Source organism: Natator depressus, chromosome 2 (assembly GCF_965152275.1).
Source record: "Natator depressus isolate rNatDep1 chromosome 2, rNatDep2.hap1, whole genome shotgun sequence".
Lineage (NCBI taxonomy): Eukaryota > Metazoa > Chordata > Testudines > Cheloniidae > Natator > Natator depressus.
Genome location: NC_134235.1, coordinates 150221791 through 150241588, shown reverse-complemented (window position 1 = coordinate 150241588; position 19798 = coordinate 150221791). Strand labels below are relative to the sequence as shown.

The 19798-nt window shown below is 47.2% G+C and overlaps 1 protein-coding gene across 1 annotated transcript in view; it reads left to right on the top strand.

Annotated features, from left to right (window-relative positions):
* Positions 1 to 19798, top strand: part of LOC141982777 (dynein axonemal heavy chain 5-like) — a 272918-nt gene that overhangs the window by 56553 nt on the left and 196567 nt on the right. Inside the window, exons 20-21 of the mRNA XM_074945122.1 lie at positions 6016 to 6155; positions 14822 to 14973. Of these exons, the coding sequence (XP_074801223.1) occupies positions 6016 to 6155; positions 14822 to 14973 (292 nt within the window). The remainder of the gene's footprint in view (positions 1 to 6015; positions 6156 to 14821; positions 14974 to 19798) is intronic.

Sequence of the window (19798 nt, the reverse complement as noted above, 5' to 3'; positions counted from 1 at the left end):
AATCACACACAAAAAACTATGTTTATAAAATGCCATTAAGATTGCTAAATAAAGCACTCTAAGGATACTCTGTGTGACCTTAATTCTGCCCCCTTATGTGTATATATTACAATACAGACTTTAATTGTTTTATCACATGCTAGTTTTTCCCACAGGATGCCTATCTCATTTAGTGGAGGATAGGTCCATCCATGGCTGTTAGCCAGGGATGCAACACCATTTTCTGAGTGTCCCTAGCCTGTTTGCCAGAAACTGGGAGTGGATGACAGGGGATGGATCATCTGATGATTGTCTGTTCATTAGTTCCCTCTGGGGCACCTGGCACTGGCCACTGTCGGAAGACAGGATACTGGGCTAGATGGACCATTGGTCTGATCCAGTATGGCCATTCTTATGTTCTTATGTTAGAGCACATAAAGGACAATACTCAGAGAATGATATAGCTAGTTGATTTTTTTTTTATCCTACTCTTTCCGTGTATAGACCCCATGTCTTATTTATTATACATTGTCCAAAACCTGCAGCAAATATGTAATTATTAACTGCCTCATGGTCTTTTCTATGTTCATCAACACTATACTGAGTACCTCACAAACATCCATGAATTTGAGATTGCAACTACTTGGTGAGATAGGAAAGTATTATTATCCTTACTTTATAGATAGGGATTACAGCACAGAGAGAGTAAGTCCGAAATATGCAATTTTGAATGCTTCAGTGGCTGGAAAACCCCCACTTTAGATACCTAGAACCTGATTTTTTAGAGTACTTAGCAATTTTTATAGCACTTTACATGTTCAAAGCACTGTACAGGCATTAATCCTCGCAACATCATTCCTCTGAAGTAGGTATTATCCCCAGATGGGGAAATGGAGATGTGACATGAGAGTGATTTACCTAAAGCCACAGAGTGACTCATTGACAGATTCAGAATTAGAACTCAAATTGTCCTGATTCCCATCCCTATGCACATTTCTCCAGACGGTGCTGCCTCATGTGCATGTGCCAAATATGCCTCTTACTGACTTCATTTGCATTTGTGAGTCCTTAGCTCTTTTGCATATTAGACCTTCTTTGACTCAGGTTGGGCAGTGTAGTGGTCCCTCACTCTCAGTTGGGAGGGAGGCCACTCCGCCACACTGCATCAGGCAACAGTAGTTGGGCTCGGGCCCTGCTGGCTGGGGTCAAGCAACAAGCAATTACTCTCCTTGGGCTCAATCCTGTAGTTCTTACAAGTATAAGATTACTTGTGATTTTGATATCAAAAGGTGTCAACCACTTGCTTGATTCAAAGTCCCTCAGAGTCAGTTTAAAAAAAAAAAACGAAAAAAACCCAAGCCTTGGCGATGCAGTCTTTTAAAAACCAAAAAAACCCACTTTTTTCCTCACACACACAGCATCCAGCTCTACCTTGGATAAGAGAGCTCCAGTCAAGCCATGGCCAGACTGATATTTTTGGGCTTGGTCAGTTTGTCCAGCATTCCCTGTCCAAGTTTACTAGCAAACAATGAAATTATTTCGCAAAAAGAAAAGGAGTACTTGTGGCACCTTAGAGACTAACCAATTTATTTGAGCATAAGCTTTCGTGAGCTACAGCTCACTTCATCGGATGCATCCGATGAAGTGAGCTGTAGCTCACGAAAGCTTATGCTCAAATAAATTGGTTAGTCTCTAAGGTGCCACAAGTACTCCTTTTTTTTTGCGAATACAGACTAACATGGCTGTTACTCTGAAACCTGAAATTATTTCTTCATTCCCAGTCTTCAATGCCAAGTCATATGCCACTGGGTTGGCAGGGAAACCGAAATATGGTGCCTCACTTCCTGGCACCACGGCTGGACCAAAGTCTGGTTCCCCTGGCTACTTCCTACCCCACTTAGCTGGCATTGCTCTGTTAAGCTGGAGCTCCGTCTGGCTGCCCCACAGTCGGGCGGTGGCCACTTCAGCCATTCCTCGGGGTCCTCACTCTCTTCAGTCTGTAGGTTGCTTGTCTGCTTGGCTGCTGGTCCAGGGTCCCGAAGAAGGTTCGGCTCCCTAGAAGAGACGTCCGCCTCCTTCCCTGGTACAGCTGCAACTGAACTGCAGGGCCCTCCCTTTCTATTTCGTGCCCCTCCCCAGTACTTCTGACGAGGTGGGTGAGGTGGGTTTGGTTCTGTCCACCATGGGGAGAGTAGTGGTCTTTCACTCTCAAGTCTGGTAGGGATGATCTGTCATTCGCCCTCCTATCCCTGGATCAGGAGAAGGCATTGGACAGGATGCACCCGGCTTCAGGCCCCAGTTTGTGGGCTTCCTCCAGGTGCTGTACGCCTCCACGGAGTGTTTGGTCAGGCTCAACTGGAGCCTGACCGAGCCGGTCAGCTTTGGGCGGGGAGTACATCAGGGAAGCCTGCTGTCAGGCCAGCTGTACACACTGGCGATCGAGCCCTTCCTCTGTGTCTTCTGTTGGAGGTTGACGGGCTTGGCGCTTCAGGAGCCAGAGTTGCAGCTGGTGCTGTTGGCGTACGCCGATGACATGCTCCTCATGGTCCAGGACCCGGGCGACCTAGTGCGGGTGGAGGCCTGCCAAGCGATCTGTTCGGTGGCCTCCTCTGCCCGGGTTAACTGGGTCAAGAGCTCTGGCCTGATGGTCGGAGACAGATGGCAGCCGAGTTACCTCCCACCTTCAAGCCATCTGGGGGATCGTGGGACCACTGCTCTATTTTGGGGTTTATCTATCCACCATGCATCCTTCTCTGCCGGAGAACTGGCAGGATTTGGAGGCCAGGGTGGGTGAGCGGCTGCAGAGATGGACGGGACTCCTCCGGTGTCTCTCAGTGCAAGGGAGGGCACTGGTGTTGAACCAACTTGTCCCATCCATGCTCTGGCACCAACACTCTGAGCCCGGCCCCAGGGATCCTGGCTAGGCTCCAGTGGGTAGTTCTGGAGTTCTGGCCAGGACTGCACTGGGTCTCTGCAGGGGTTCTGAGTCTTCCCCTGGAGGAGGGAGGACAGGGCCTGGTCTGCCTCCACAGCCAGGTCCATGTCTTCTGCCTCCAGGCCCTGCAGAGACTCCTTTATGCCACAGGTAGTCTGGTGTGGAGCACGTTGGCGCATGCCTTCCTCCGCTGCCTCCGAGGGTTCCGATACGACCGGCATCTCTTTTTTCTCCAACCGAGGGGTCTTCTGCGAGACCTCTCTGAGTTGCCAGTCTTCTACCAGGACCTCCTCCTGAGCTGGAAGCTGTTTTTGGCAACCAGATCCGTTGTAGCCACTGAGGGGCAGACCTCCTCGCGGAGCCCCTGCTACACAACCCCTACCTTCATGTGCAGGTAGCGGAGTCCCCCTCAGTGCGCCAGAGGGTGGTCATGGCAGAAACCACCAGAATCTGAGACTCCTGGACTACGACGGGGGGACTGGGTGGATCCCTGAGCGCTCAGTTGGTGCATGGGGCTCTCCACCCTCCTGACCTCCCTGCACGTGCTCCAGGAGGTTGGGGCAGCCTTGTCGCCCACCTCTTGGGTTTTCCTTGAGTGGGTACTGCAAGAGGGTGCTCCCCAATCACCCCAGGCCCTCCGGACCTTTTCATTGGGCCCCGGTCCTGCGAGCCCTCCCGGCCCCCTTCCTTCCGCAATCCGAGTCAGCTGCATGCTCTGCAGCCAGTTTGCTTCTGAACCACGCCAAGGAAACAATTCTACATTCTTGTGCTCCACACGTTTCACTTCCTTACCCTCCTGTCCCGCCCTGATACCAAATGGCGGGACTATCTATGACCTGTGGAGGGTGAGGAACCCCAGTGAGCCAGCCTCTATTCCACTCTGGTCCCATGGCCTGCTGTGGATATTGGTTGGTGGCTCCTTCATGGAGCCGTGAGCACGGGCGTGTACCCGGTGTGGTTCACCCCCATCCCCAAAGCCTGCCCCTTTTGCGGCGTGAGGGAAAACCTGGGGCACGCTTATCTCAAGTACACCAGGTTACAGCTGGTGTACTTGAGATAAGCGTACTGGCTCCTCCTTCTGTTGAACTTCTGGCTGCACTTTTCCCTACACCAGTTTATATTCTCAAACCCTGTCCCTGGCCCCACGAAGTTGCAAGACCACCTCGTCAGCCTTCTCCGGGACCTGGCCAAAGTGGCCATCTTCAACACCAGGAGGAGGATGCTAGAAGAGGGGGTGCTCTGTGAGTGTGGGGCCATTTCCGCTCCTCCCTGATCTCACATATCCGGGCAAAGTTCCTCTGGGCAGCATCCGCTGGCTCCCTAGACAGCTTTGAGGAGCAGTGGGTGCTGTCCGGGGTTCTCTGCTGGGTGTCCCCCTCTGGATCCCTAGTTTTGAACCTGTGACCTTCACTCCTGACCCTGTTATTCATTAGTTGTCACCTGCATTCAGTTGGTTTCTGGGTCCAGTGGTCCCTCCCGCAAGGCTGGGGGAGGGGCCTTTAGACGTGGGCAGGTTTGTGCCTGCACACCTCCCAGGATTCCCAATAAAGCCTCACTATAGGCACCCAGAGATGAACACACAATTAATGGCCACTGACCAAAATTAAATTTAAGGGACTTGCCCACATCACATAGGAATTCTGTGGCAGAGGAAGAGAGAGAATGGGCAACATTAATTGTAACTTATGAGTGCCAGATTTTCCAACCTTAATAACATTCTGTTAATGTCATTTTTAAAATTTAATATCCTAGTTTTTAAGAAAAGAAAAAAAAGGTAAAATCACATCCAAATTTTATTGTGCCCAAATGTAACAACATCCTCCTCCTCTCCATTTGGAAGATCAGGCCTTTATTGTGGTTATTCTTGAGTTATTGACATAAAAATTAATTATTTTGAGTTTTACTCTTTTTGTGCCCAAATAGCTCAAAGGCTGCTTTGTTGCTAAAATATAACTTGTTTTGTTAGTTTCTGATGATAAGCAATTGTTTTGTTAATTTTTATTTTCATATTGGCAGGAATAATTTTCTAGCTTAGCAAGTTTTGGGTTTTCTAACCACAGTGTATGGAGAAAGAAGACTATTCTAGCCAATATTTGTATTCAAATGATGAAGATACAGTAAAAGATTCAGAGCAAAATGAAGTCAGTGGGAGCTGCTGGTTGCTCAGCACTTGGAAAATCCAGTTACGTATTGTGACAGGGCAAGGCCAGATGGCTATAGAAAAGTAGTGGGAGATAGATATATTAGCTCCAGGCTAAACAAATCCCAATAGGACCAGGATAAGTGAAATGGCAGCTGCTCCAGGTCAATTAAGACACCTGGGGCCAATTAAGAACTTTCCAGAAGGCAGGGTGAATGCTAGGTTGATTGGGACACCTGAAGCCAATCAGGAGCTGGCTGAAACTAGTTAAAAGCCTCCCAGTTAGTCAGGTGGGTGTGCATGTCAGGAGCTGTGGGAGGAAGTTGTGCTGTTGGAGAGACTGAGTAGTACTCAACATATCAGGCACAAGGAAGGAGGCCCTGAGGTAAGGGTGAAGTGGAGCTTGAGGAAGTGAGGGCTGCTGTGGGGGAAGTAGCCCAGGAAATTGTACATGTCATGTTTCTAAAAGGTCAGCTACCATAGCTGATACTATTAGGGTCCCTGGGCTGGAGCCCGGAGTAGAGGGTTGGCCTGGGCTCCCGCCCCCCTTTGCCCCCTGATTAATCACTGAGACTGGGAGACAACAGAGACTGTACAAGGAAGGATAACTTCTCCTCACCTCCCTCGCTGGCTTATGATGAAAATGGCTCAGTAGACTGTGACCCTTGTCTCTAGAGAGAGAAGGGTTACGTGGAGGGTCACAGTGAGCCTCTGAGGCTAGCGAAATCCGCCAGGAAACATGGGACCCACGGAGGCAAGGACAGAGCTTTGTCACAGTATAGAGGTGCCTGAGTTTGGGTTCAGGAGTCTAAATGTAGGCACCCATTTTCAAAATCTTGGTCAGTCATCTGTACTACATTTTATACATTTTTCAGAAAAATCACACTGCCTATGTGACCACCAAACTGCCACTTTGTGTTCACTGTTGTTTTTTCCTCCCCTCCTGCTCTGGTGTGTAAAGGAATTATTTGTGAATTTGGATCCTATGGTCCTCGAAGTACTGTGTGAAACAAAATACCTGAAAAGAATGAATTTTGAAGTTCCAGATGTTGCCCTTGGCATGTGTGCAGAAGAAGAACAGATTAAAAAACAGCAAATGAAGTTAGTGAACACTTAACTTGATTTCATCTTTATCTGGAAATTTTCTTTTGAGTCTCATTTCTCTCTGCTTTTTTGGTCATTATAATAACTTTTCCTTGTGACAGATGTTAGTAGAGTCCAATGGCGTCTAAGTACATTTGCCCACCCATCTTTAATAATATTGTCCCCAGTGTAGTGATCCATGGTTTCCATCTCCATAAATACCTGATCATTAGAAAGCATCAATACTCTTTTCTTATGCCTTTTCCTTAAAGTCCCTTTGAACCCTTGCAATCATTCCAAAGGCAGGGACATTCACTCATACGCAAATCTCCATGTCGTGTGTGGCATATTAGGCCAAAACTATGCTGCATTGATGCTAGAATTATGGAGCACTGCTCTCCAGTTCTTCTCCCTACTAATTGTCCCTGCTACAATCCAGGTACAGTACAAAGTACTGTCAATATACTATTGCTTGTGTTACTTATTTCTTTATTTTAGTGAAAAATCAATTTAGTTTATGCTGTCCCCAGATTTTCAGCTATTAATGTGTAGAAGATTTTCCTGTTGACAATGGATAACTGCCCTATAGAAGTTGCCAGGGAAAAGCTGGGGAATTTGGCAGCTGGGAAGGGGAAATTGGGATTCATCTTTGAGTGATGGTCCCTGTTGTGTTCCACTATGGGTTATGCATGCACCCAGAGCTGGAGAATCTGAAAATAGTGTCCCTGGGCCTACATGTGCCCTGGTTCACTTCATGCCTCCATCCAAAGGGGTAAACGGTGGGACTGACTGACTTCCTTTCCAATTCCTTCTTACCGCTGCATGTTTTGGGTTGGAACCTCCTGTGTCCATAGCTTCAGCTTCATTCTACAAAATAAGAATTTGATCTGCTTTTATAAATAGTTTTAACAGTTTTTACAGTTTAGCGTTTTGGACTCTGTTTGGGTCCTGGACTACGCTTAGGACTCTGGGGTTCAAACTCTGCTCTTCCTGCCCACAATCCTCCTCAGTTAGTGATGACCACCGGTGCTGCCTTTATGGCCTCGGGGAAGCCGACATTACAGCTAGGTGCCAATCAATCTGCCAATCGTTCTCCAGCCATACCAAAGAAGGGTGGGAACTTTGTCTCCACAAATACCTCATGGAAAAGGTCATGGAGAAGTCCGACTTTGTTGTGGGGAGACTCTACCCCCCACCCCCAGGCCCTCGGGCAGGATCTTGTCAGGAATCCAGGAAGCACTCTCATAAGCATGAGACTAAGCCCTGATCTACACTATGGGGTTAGGTTGAATTTAGCCACGTTAGATCAGTTTAAAAATGACTGCGTCCACACAACCAACCCCGTTCCGTCAACCTAAAGGCCTCTTAAAATCGACTTCTGAACTCCTCCCCGCCAAGGGGAGTAGCACTAAAATAGACCTTGCTGGGTCGAATTTGGGGTAATGCGGATGCAAATTGATGGTATTGGCCTCCGGGAGCTATCCCAGAGTGTTCCATTGTAACTGCTCTGGACAGCACTTTGAACTCCGATGCACTAGCCAGGTACACAGGAAAAGCCCCAGGAACTTTTGAATTTCATTTCCTGTTTGGTCAGCATGACGAACTCAGCAGCACAGGTGCCCATGCAGTCCCCCCAGAATCGTAGAGCGTAGAATGTTTCTACACTCCCTGTATCATCTCCGTCCCTGAGGTTATCGCAGATTAGAAGCGGAAAAAAACGCACTAGCGATGACATGTTTTCCGAGCTCATGCAGTCCTCCTGCACTGATAGGGCACAGCTTAATGCAGGGAGGCATTCAGTGGCAGAGGCCAGGAAAGAGTTAAGTGAGCATGAAGAGCGGAGGCAGGACGCAATGCTGAGGCTAATGGGGGAGCAAACGGACATGATGAAGCATCTGTTGGGGGAGCAAACAGACATGATGAAGAGTTTGTTGGAGCTGCAGGAAAGCCAACAAGAGCACAGACCCCCGCTGCATCCACTGTATAACCGCCTACCCTCCTGCCCATGTTTCATAGCCTCCTCACCCAGACGCCCAAGAACATGGAGTGGGAGGCTCTGGGCACCCAGCCACTCCACTCCAGAGGATGGCCCAAGCAACAGAAGGCTGTCATTCAAACAGTTGGATTTTTAGTGTGGCTACAATAAGCAATTTGGCCTTGTCCTTCCCTCCTCCCCCACCCCGCCCGGGCTACTTTGTCCGTTATCTCATTTTTTTTAATTAATAAAGAAAGAGTGCATGGTTTCAAAACAATAGTTACTTTATTTCGAAGGGGGGAGGGTGGTTGGCTTACAGGGAATTAAAATCAACAAAGGGGCGGGTTTGCATCAAGGAGAAACACATACAACTGTCACACCGAAGCCTGGCCAGTCATGAAACTGGTTTTCAAAGCCTCTCTGATGCGCAGCGTGCCTTGCTGTGCTCTTCTAATTGCCCTGGTGTCTGGCTGCTCAAAATTGGACTCCAGGCAATTTGCCTCAAGCTCCCACCCCGCCATGAACGTCTCCCCCTTACTCTCACAGATATTATGGAGCACACAGCAAGTAGCAATAACAATGGGATTGTTGGCTGCACTGAGGTCTGACCAACAGCGCCAGCAAGCTTTTAAACATCCAAAGGCACATTCTACCACCATTCTGCACTTGCTTAGCCTATAGTTGAACTGCTCCTTACTACTCTCCAGGCTTCATGAGCCATGGGAGCAAGGGGTAGGCTGGGGTAGGTGCGACCGCGCAGTGCTGCCAGCTGGGAGAGCAGCCTGAGGCAGAAGCCTCCAGCTCGCAGGAGAGCAGAGTTGCAGCGGAAGCGCTAGAGCTGTACACCATGCCCTGGAGCTTGCTAGGAGCTGGGCAGGGAAGACTTCCTAGAACCCCTGGCCAAGCTACATGTCCGACGAGGACAGCTACCAGTCCTACAGCAGCAGTGACAGTGAGCTGAGCGGGCTCCATGCTTGCCGTGGTATCGCGTCTGCACAGGTAACCCAGGAAAAAAGGCGTGAAACGATTGTCTGCCGTTGCTTTCCCGAAGGGAGGGATGACTAACGACATGTACCCAAAACCATCTGTGACAATGTTTTTGCCCCATCAGGCATTGGGAGCTTAACCCAGAATTCCAATGGGTGGCGGAGCCTGCGGGAACTGTGGGATAGCTATCCATAGTGCACCACTCTGTAAGTCAATGCTAGCCACAGTAGCGAGGATGCAGTCTGCCAACTTGATGTGCTTAGTGTGGACATACGCAATCGACTGTATAAAATCGAATTCTAAAAATCGACTTCTATAAAATTGACCAAATTTCGTAGTGCAGACATACCCTAAAGTCTTCCTCTAAATCCACTTCAAAGAAGTTGGATTTGGCTCTAAGTAAGCCCATCAGCTCAGCCCATGAGGACTTAGTACGTCCTAAGTCGAAGAGGCATGACAAGAAAGTTCATAAGTATTGGGCTACATTGGTACCAGACCGTGATCCGTTGGTACCGTCATCCTTGGCACCTCCAAAACCCCAGAATTAATCAGTACGAAGTCCGATCATCATCAGCTTTTGGGCACTGTCTTCCTTGCTGGCTCCAGTGGCTCGAACAAGTAGAACCCTTCTCACACCAGGGAGAGCTGAATCCATTACTGCTCCACAGGACATTTTTGCTGTCCTGGATCCACAATTCCTTTCCTCATCGGGTCCCTCCATCTCCAAAGAGATAACACCACCACCGAGGGAGTTGACAGCTGGAAGGAGTTTGACACCCATCCAGTACAGGGAATATCTTCCCTCTGACAGCTCTGATGGTACTGCTACTGGAACCAGAATCAACCTTCTCTTAATCGGGAGATTCTGAACCACTCAATGAACCTTCCCCCCCCCCCCCATCCTAGGTATCCTCTGCCACCCAAAAGACCTGCACTAGTTTGGGGCCAACCTCTGCCTCATCCAACCTCTGGTTTGGGGCCAACCTCTGCCTCATCGGAGCTGTTGATGTACCCCATGCCATGGTGGCCCCTGCGACCACATGTTGACCTTTCCTACTGGCCATATTGAGGATCTTGGGACCAGTTCTCCCCTGGAGTCAATCCAATTTGCTAGTGAGTCACCCCTTGCCTCCTCTCTAAGGGAATACTCAGATATGCACCCGGATATGACAGAAGAGGAGGAGGAACATTACACATCAGAAACTGCTGTTCCGCTGGAACCAGTAAGACTGTTGTCTTCATCTCCAGACAAAGCAGTGACTTCTACATCTCTCTCCTCACCCGCCAATGACTTCAGATAGTTCCAGGACCTTCTTCGCAGAGTTGCTGGAGAACTTCAGATCTGTCTGGAAGAAGTCTAGGACTCCCAGCACAAACTCTGAGACATTCTCCATACATCTGGACCCAACAGAATAGCTCTTTCCATTAATGGAGCCAACTGGGACAGTTTGGCACACCCCTGCCACTTGTACTTCCTGAAAAGGACAGAGAAGCGTTAGGACCAAAAGGACAGCGTTAGGACCAAAAGGTGCTAACCAAAGGAGTGGAATTTTTGTTTTCTCACCCCGTTCCCAACTCAGTGGTAGTCCAAGCCATTTCTGAAAGGCCTGGTCTACTCCTCCTGATAAAGAGGGTAAACATTTGGATCTGTTGGGGAGAAAGGTCTTCTCAGCATCCAGCCTCCAGTTCAGGATAGCCAATTACCAGGTGCTACTGGCTAAATATGATTTCCTCAACTATGCCAAGTTTGTGGAATTTACCGACAGCCTTTCGCAGCAGGACAGAGCTCATTTCCAAGCTCTGATAGATGAAGGCAAACTGATAGCCAAGACCGTTCTCCAATCCTCAGTCAATGCTGCTGGTATTTCCTCCAGAGCTATGGCTACTGCCATTGTCATGCACAGGGAGTCATGGCTCCATGTGTAAGGGTTCCCTAGAGAGGCCCAGAATGTCACTGAGGACCTTCCCTTCAATGAATTGCAGCTTTTCAACCAAAAGACTGATGAGTCCCTCCATACCCTGAAGGACTCCAGGGCTACCCTCCACTCTGCTTCTTTCTTGGTTGGACCAGTTCAGCTATGCCTTCCCTCTGCTACCACTCCTGCCATGAGTTCTATGCAAAATCCAGAAGGACAGGGCACAGCTCTTCCTGATTGCCCCGTTCTAGCCCAGACAGTTTTTGTTTCCCAACCTCCTATGCACGTCATCCTGAACACCAATCCTCATCCCAACATTTCCTGAGCTCCTGACCTAGTGGAACGGCAAGATCAAGCACCCAAATCTGTGTCCTCTATGTCTTAGGGCTTGGTATTTGGATGGGCATCATCCTTAAAACATTCATGCTCCACAGCTGTGTGAGACATCCTTTTGAACAGTAGAAAGGACTCTACTAGAAGATGTTACCGAGCTAAATGGAAGCGCTTTTCTTCTTGGGTACATCAAAGAGGCATTCTCCCAGAAACTGCAGATATTCCCTTCATCTTGGACTATATCCTATCTTTGAAGACATCAGGCTTGTCCATCAGCTCCTTGCAAGACCACTTGGCAGCAATCAGTGCATACCATCCACCTTCTCATGGCTGCCCAGTCTTTGCACATCCACTGACCAATAGATTCTGGAAAGGCCTAATCAGAACTTTCACATCTATTCAGAAGCCTGCTCCCCAGTGGGACATAAACCTTGTTCTCTCAGTACTCATAGGCCCCCTTTAGAACCTTTAGCTTCTTGCTTCATGCTCTCCTTTCCACGAAGGTTGCTTTCCTTGTAACTGTCACTTCAGCTAGAAGGATTGGCGAGCTTGCAGTGATGATGGCAGATCCTTCTTATATTATATTGCATAAGGATAAGGTTTCTCTGTGTCTATACCCCAAATTCACTCCTAAAGTAGTCTCAGAATTTCACCTTAACCAATCGATTCAGTTACTTGTGTTCTTCCCAAAATTGCACCCTGCTCCAAAGGAACGAAGACTCCACTCCCTCAGTGTTTGGCAGGCCCTGGCCTTTTACCCGCAAAGAACAAAGCCAATCAGGAAATCCTTGAGACTGTTTGTTGCCATAGCAGAAAGAATTATGGGGCACACCTTCTCCACTCAGAGAATCTCCAGATGGATTTCTGGCTACATTATGCTCTATCCGCTATCGAACCTTCCTCCGCCCCAACCCCCCTGGGGTAAGAGCTTATTCCACCACACCACAAGCAACAATTATGGCATCACTTCAGAAGGTGCCCCTCCTTGACATCTGTAAAGCAGCCATGTGGGGCTCCGTTCACATGTTTGCAAGACATTTATGCCCTGGAGCAGGACTGCTCTGCTGATGCCTCCTTTGGGGCATCCTCGCATCCTCTGTATCCTCGCATCCCCCTCCTACTTAGATACTGCTTGTCAGTCACCCTCAGTGGAATACAATAGGGACCATTACTCAAAGAAGAAGGGGAGATTCTTTGAGATGTGTGGCCCCTATTTCATTCCACTACCCACCCTTCTTCCCCTCTGCTTCAGATCTTACCTGACTGATGGTAGAGAAGGAACTGGAGAGGCAGGCAGTCTGCTCCATCCTTTATCCCATCAGATGGAGACACGAGGTGAAGCAGGGCACATGTGCGGACCAGCGAACACTACTTTCAAATTCTCCGGCTCTGGGCGCATGGTGTGCATGTGTAGCCCACTGTGGAATACAGATAGGGGCCACACAGCTCGAAGAACCTGCAGTTACAGGTCAATAACCTCCCCTTTTGGTATCCAACAAGGTATAGCAGACACTTTTTGTTTTTCGCACTCAAGAGGCTGTGGAAACTTTTTCAGTGGGGAGGGGATGCATCTGTTCTTACCCTTCCTCTTTTGGGCTGGAACAGAGGCATCTTCACATCTGAGTGAAGGAGATTTGACTTCCCCATTCTTTGACAGCAGCTAGTTATCTTACCCCAATATCTGCTGCTTCATCCGCCAATGATGGATAAGTACCACAGCTGGATGTTTTCGCTGAAGTGATCAGTAGTTAAATAAGTAAGAGTGCTCCCAATTAAATTGTCCTTATTAGTCCACGGAGTTAACACACATTGAGATTAATATCAAGGGGCAGTCTGGTGGGTGAAAACCTGGCTCCACTGAAGTCAATGGCAAAGCTCTTGTTGATTTATATAGGGCTAGGATTGTTTCAGGATTGGTCAGCAGACTCAGGCAGACGCTCATGTATCTGTGCAAATCCTGAACATTGTTTTCATTTTGAAAGTTTTCTTTGCATCCGTAAAGGCTAAGATTCTGGAAAACAATTATATGTCAGTTTAAGAAATAGGGTTATTTTGTAGCTATTTGAATGGCCACCTATGCATATTATTCAGTGTCTTGCCCATAGGTTATGTTATACCAGTTTGCTTGTTGTCACAGTCTGGCCCAGTCTCCCTCTTGTGACTGATACTATCTGTTATGAGTGGACCCAACTGCTGTATCCCATGTGTTTCTAAACTCCGTGCATATGGGTAATGACTAGTCACTTCTCTAAGTTACAGATCTTTGAAAAACAATAAAATCCTGAATGCAGCTCCCCAAGTCTGATCTCACCCCTCCTGGGAGTCCTGGGTTTGGTCAGCATCCTTAGGCTTCCCCTCTTAGCCTGTTCCGCCCCCCCCCCCCATGTTGTGGAATTCTAGCCTCTTGCTCTGAGAAGCAGCCACCTTGTAAAACTCTGGCCCTCTTGGTTACCTTTGTGCTTTCACTGGAGAAGTTCCTGGCTCCAGCCCCACCTCCATCGGCTTCTGTGTAGAGAGTCGAAGTCAAACGCCCTATGGATAGAAAACCCCTAGTTCTACGAGGGAAGACTCATTCCATGTTGATGGCCCTAGATTGTTTTGTGCTGGTTTCTCAGACTACTTAAACATGCCACTAGGTATCAAGCCCTCTTTCCAAAATGGATGTTATTCACAAAGGAGGTTGCAATACCACATGAGGGTCACCACAGGCACCAGCTTGCTCTGGGCCCCGGGGGTGCTCAAACCCCCACTTCGCTCAGGCCCCACCCCCACCCCAGCCCTTCTCCCAAGCCCCCGCTCGCCTCTTTCTGCCCCTTCTCTTCCCACCCCCTCCCGCGAGTATGCCTTCTTCCCACTCCTCCCCCTCCCCCCAGCATCTCCTGCATGCTGTGAAACAGCTGATTGCGGTGGGTGGGAGGCGCTGGGAGGGAGGGGGAAGAGTTGGTTGGCAGAGCTGGGCAATGGATGGGAGGCACTGGGAGGGGAGGGGGAAGCTGGCTGCCGGTGGGTGCTAAGTACCCACTAGTTTTTTTCCGTGGGTTCTAAAGCCTAGAGCACCCATGGGGTAGGTGCCTCTGAGGGATACACCCGAAAATGAAAGTTACAGTCAAAATGACATTCACAAAACAAGATGGAGTTTGCAGTTTGACCCAAACATACTGCTCCCACCCCCTCAATCTGTCACACTAGTAATAAAGGTAAATTACAAAGGAATTTTAAAAAAAGATATATGCCATTTCTTTCTTCTTGATGATGTGTAAAGTGTCTGTAAGGATTTTTGTTTTGTTATTATTATTGAGAGTCTTAGTTTGAGTCAGTTAGGGAGAGTTTCTAGTTTTGGATGTTGGTCCAAAATAGATGGATTTGTATTAATTAATATTGCAGATGTGCCCAGATTTATGTGCATTTTAAATAAATGGAAAGAAATACAAAAATGATTGCTAGCCTTAAAAAAATACGATTGTATCTTGCAGACTTCAGGATCTTTTGATTGATTACAAAAAGTTTGTAAATGGAATTCCTGCTATTCTGGAACCACTGATGAAACCATTTATGGAGCAAATTGAGGAAGCCCTTACTCCAGGCCTGACACAGTTATCATGGACTTCTTCAAACATTGACAAATGTATGGACCTTTGTTATTTCTATGCGAATCGTAGAGTCATAGCATTTGCAGATGGAAAGACCTATTAGGTCTTCTGGTTCATCCCACTGTCAGTAAAACGTTGTTCTCTGCAGTGCACTCTCTAGTTTTTTCCAGTTTGCTTTTACATGTTGTGAGTGATGGATAGCGTATGTGTACACAAACTAAAATATTTTACATTTGTTTGATTGTAAATGTGATGACATTTTAGTTATATTTATATGGATTGTGCTAGGTGGGCACAAGACATGAATGGGGTGGTGCTTTGCCTCATGGCTCTGTGGGGACTCGGTCAATGATTGTTCCTCAGGGAAGTACAGTCCCTTCCTGAGCTCCCAGGAAAGCAGGGTCAGTGTGGATAAGGGATGGAGTCATTGCCCCAAGTTCTCTCAATCTTCTCTGAGGTGATGTATACATACCCAATGTTGTCTAGAGGGAGCTGTCCCTGTTCTTCCTTAAATAGATGAACTGCAACTGTCCCTGACCCTTTTACAGGATTCAGAAGAGAGGGAGGAAAACTCCTTGCTCAAACACAGCCATGCATCTGTGGAAAGGCCAGTCACAATCTGCGCCATACTATTTACATTAATAGAAAGAGGGATTATTGTTCAAAATAAAGCAGTCAGGGATACAAACTTGTAGAAAAAATTATTCCTTGTACCATGAGAGTCTTACTTTTGAGAAGAAAATTCTAGTCTTATACAAAAATAGTCAGCAGGAAGTTTTAAAAAATATTTTAATTTGCTGACATTACTGTTATTCATACATTGTTATCTGTACAGCATTCAAAGTAAATCTGGGTAGATTGGAATACTAAATAAAAAGATGTAGATCCCAAACATCCATATCAATAAATCAGTACAGTTGCCACCACCCATTATAACATAAATCCAGGTTTTAAAATCCATCCTTGGTAATATAATGATAATATGATAATAATAGTAAGGGCACACCCTATCATTGCCACAACAACCATACTCCACAGTGCAGGTACTGTCACCTTCATTCAGACCCCCCTTCTCCCTCTCCTGCACTCCCCTTTAGCAGATTATTTTCCTCCTATCACTGGATGCTTGGAGACTAGTTTGTGTTGGAAGAAGGTAGTTTGGTAAAGGGTTGTGTGTAGAAGGGCAATTAAAGGGTGTGATAGGATTTGGGATCTCTAGGGGGAAAGTTAAGGGTATGGTGTGTGTTCTGTGATGTATGATAGTGGTAATGTATGTGTCTGTGGGTGAAGGAGAAGAGTGTACGTATTATTGTGTGGCTTAACTTTTCATTTCCTTTTTTATGTAGGTTTGTGTCATGTATCTTTTATATGTATAGCAACCCTAATGGCTTCGCAATGAATTTTTTGTTTATTAATTTAATGTTTATTAATTTAATGTTTATTTAACCATATGGCAGTTTCATGATTTGGGGCCAGGGGAGTACAAATCTGTAGGGTTTGAAGTACAGCGGCTGAAGGAGAATATTTGGTCGGTAAACCACTGCCCGTGAAACAGTCGCCATTGTAGGTAACAATCTGACAGGAAATTGTAGGTTATGATGGAAATTTTATATGTCCAGCCCCATCAGTCAGGCCTGGATGTGCCTGCCCCATCTATCCAGATTAGGTGCACAATGTGTGAACTTTAATTTACAATGTGAATAAAAAGTTTCAGTGGAGAGAGGTAAATAGCAGGGTCCTTTAAGGACCTGTACTGGGACCTGTGCAGTTCAGCATATTCATAAATGAATGTGGCAAAATTTGCAGATGATTCAAAATTAATTGGATAAGTCCAAAGCTGACTGCGATGAGTTACAAAGGGATTTCACTAAATTGACAACAAAATTTGGACAACAAAATGACAGATGAATTCAGTGTTAAGTGCAAAGTAATGTACATTGGAAAACAATCCCAACTATACGTACAAAATGCTGGGATCTAAATTAACTGTTACCACTCAAGAAAGAGACCTTGGATAGTTCTCTGAAAACGTGCTCAGTGTGTAGCGGCAGTTAAAAAAAGCTAACAGAATGTCAGGAACCATTAGGAAAGAAATAGATAATAAAACAGAATATATCATAGTACATTCACACCTTCAATACTGCAAACAGTTCTGGTCACCCCACCTCAAAATATACAGTAGAATTGGAAAAGGTGCAGAGAAGGGCAACAAAAATTATTAGGAGTATGGAACAGCTTCCATATTGAGGAGAGATTAAAAAGACTGGTGCTGTTCGTCTTAGAAAAGAGATGATTAAGGAGGGATATGATAGTGGTCTATAAATCATGAATGGTGTAGAGAAAGTGAATAGTGAAGTGTTATTTACCTCTTCACATAACACAAGCACTAAGTGAAATGAAGAGGCAGCAGGTTTAAAACAAACAAAAGTACTTCTTCACACAATGCACAGTCAACCTGTAGAAATCATTGCCATGGGATGTTCTGAAGGCCAAAGTACAACTAGGTTAAAAAAAATAATTGGATACTTTCATACAGGATAGGTCCATCAATGGCTATTAGCCAAGTTGGTTAGAGACACAACCCCATGATTTAGGTGTTCCTAAACCTCCAACTAGCCAAAAGCTGGGACTACATGACAGGGGCTGGATCACTCAGAATTCCCTCTGAAGCATCTGGGTCTGGCCATTGTCAGAAAACCGGATATTGGGCTAGATGGACCATTGGTCTGACCCATTGTGGCTGTTCTTATTATTATCATCATTATGGCAAATCTCAAAGGGACATAGCCTCCTTTCAGATCAAGTACTGATCTCTGGCTACATCCTTAAGACACACTGGTTGGATGTTCTCTGCATGTCCATCTCTGACAATCTTATTGCACCACTGAAGCCTGTGTACCCATGTGATCACTGACCATTCCTGGGTAAATGAAAACTAAAAATGACCCAAAATTCAAATTTAAAACAAACAAATCCCGACCAGTTTCACCAGATCGATTCAGGATCCACCTGTCTGTCTGTGATGTAGCAGCCTAATTCCCATTTTCAAAAGAGATTTTGGAGCCTTTAGAAGGAATCCTTCAGATGGGAAGTGTCAGGTTGTGTAACCTACATGCCCCTGCAGTAATTTAGACTACCGTACACTGATCTGAAGAAAAGCTCTGTGTAAGCTCGAAAGCTTGTCTCTTTCACCAGCAGAAGCTGATCCAATAAAACAGGGGTGGGCAAACATTTTGGCCTGAGGGCCACATCTGGTTATGGAAATTGTATGGCAGGTCATGAATGCTCATGAAATTGGGAGTTGGGAGGGGGTGAGGGCTCTGCCTGGGGGTGCGGGCTCTGGGATGGGACCAGAAATGAGGAGTTCAGGGTGCGGGAGGGGGCTCCAGGCTGGGGCTGGGGGTTGGAGTGCGGGGGGGGGCGGTGAGGGCTCTGGCTGGGGCTACAGACTCTGGGGTGGGGCTGGAGATGATGGGTTTGGGGTACAGGAGGAGGTCAGTGGTGGTTTGGGGTACAGGAGGGTGCTCCAGGCTGGGACCTAAGGGTTTGCAGGGTGGGAGGGGGTTCAGGGCTGGGGCAGGGGGTTGGGGCATGGGAGGAGGTCAGTGGTGCAGGCTCCGGGTGGTGCTTACCTCAAGCAGCTCCTGGAAGTAGCAGCATGTCCCCCCTCCAGCTCCGGCACAGCCAAGTGAGTCTGTGCTCTGCCCCGTCTGCAGGTGCTGCCCCCGCAGCTCCCAAAAGCAGCGGCATGTCTGCTCTCTGGCTCCTATGTGGAGGCGCGTCCAGGTGGCTCTGCACGCTGCCCCATCCTCTGGCGCCACCTCCACAGCTCCTAGAAGCTCCTAGAAGCATGTCCCCCCTCCAGCTCCTACACAGAGATGCAGTGGTGGCCAGGCGGCTCTGCACGCTGCCCTGTCCACAGGTGCCACCCCTGCAGCTTCCATTGGCCGCAGTTCCAGGCCAATGGGAACTGTAGAGCCGGTGATTGGGGTGGGGGCAGCATGCGGAGCCCCCTGGCTGCCCCTATGTGTAGGAGCGGTAGGGGGGACATGCCGCTGCTTCCGGGAGCTGCGCGGAGCCACAGCACGTGCAGAGTGGAGCAAGTCCCTGACCCTGCTCCCTGGCGGGAGCTGTACTTTGCTCACCCCTGCAATAAAAGATATGACCTCACCCATCTTGTCTCTCTACCTTACACTGTCAAGACCTACTAAAGACCTACTAAAACCTGTTCCCCCAACGTACATAGGTGCAGTTATTTGCTGAAGAGCCTGAGAAAGTTGTAAATTAAAATAGCTCCCACCCTGAAAAGTACTCCTTACCCTTTTCCTCCTTAAAGATGTTGTTTACTATTATGAAATAATGCACGTACAGCAGTATCACACAGATTAAAACAAGTCTTTCCAATCAAGGTTACTATGGCTTTTGGAAAACATTGTAAACCATTCAAGTATATAGATCAAATTCTGCTCTTCATTACACCAGTGTTAATCCAGAGTAATTTCACTGAAGTTGCAGTGAAGTCAATGGAGTTACTTGAGAGTTATACCAGTGTAACTCAGAGAAGAATTTGGCCTGTTCATCTGACACTAAATAGCTGGCATACACAATCCTTTATTGGCGTATAGATTCTCTAGGGCCTCAAATTTCTTGTTTTCTCACACGTTTTTAGCTAGTACCTGGCAATTTGTGTACAGTTATGTAAACTACTTATTACACAGTCTAATCCCATTTTAATTGTATGTATCTTCATGTACTGAGTTAAACTAACTGTCCAAGTTTCATTTTTAAAATTAGAATAACAATTTGTTGTTTTTATAAGTTTGCTTCATTCACCCCTATTAGCATTATTTTGATCTTTCT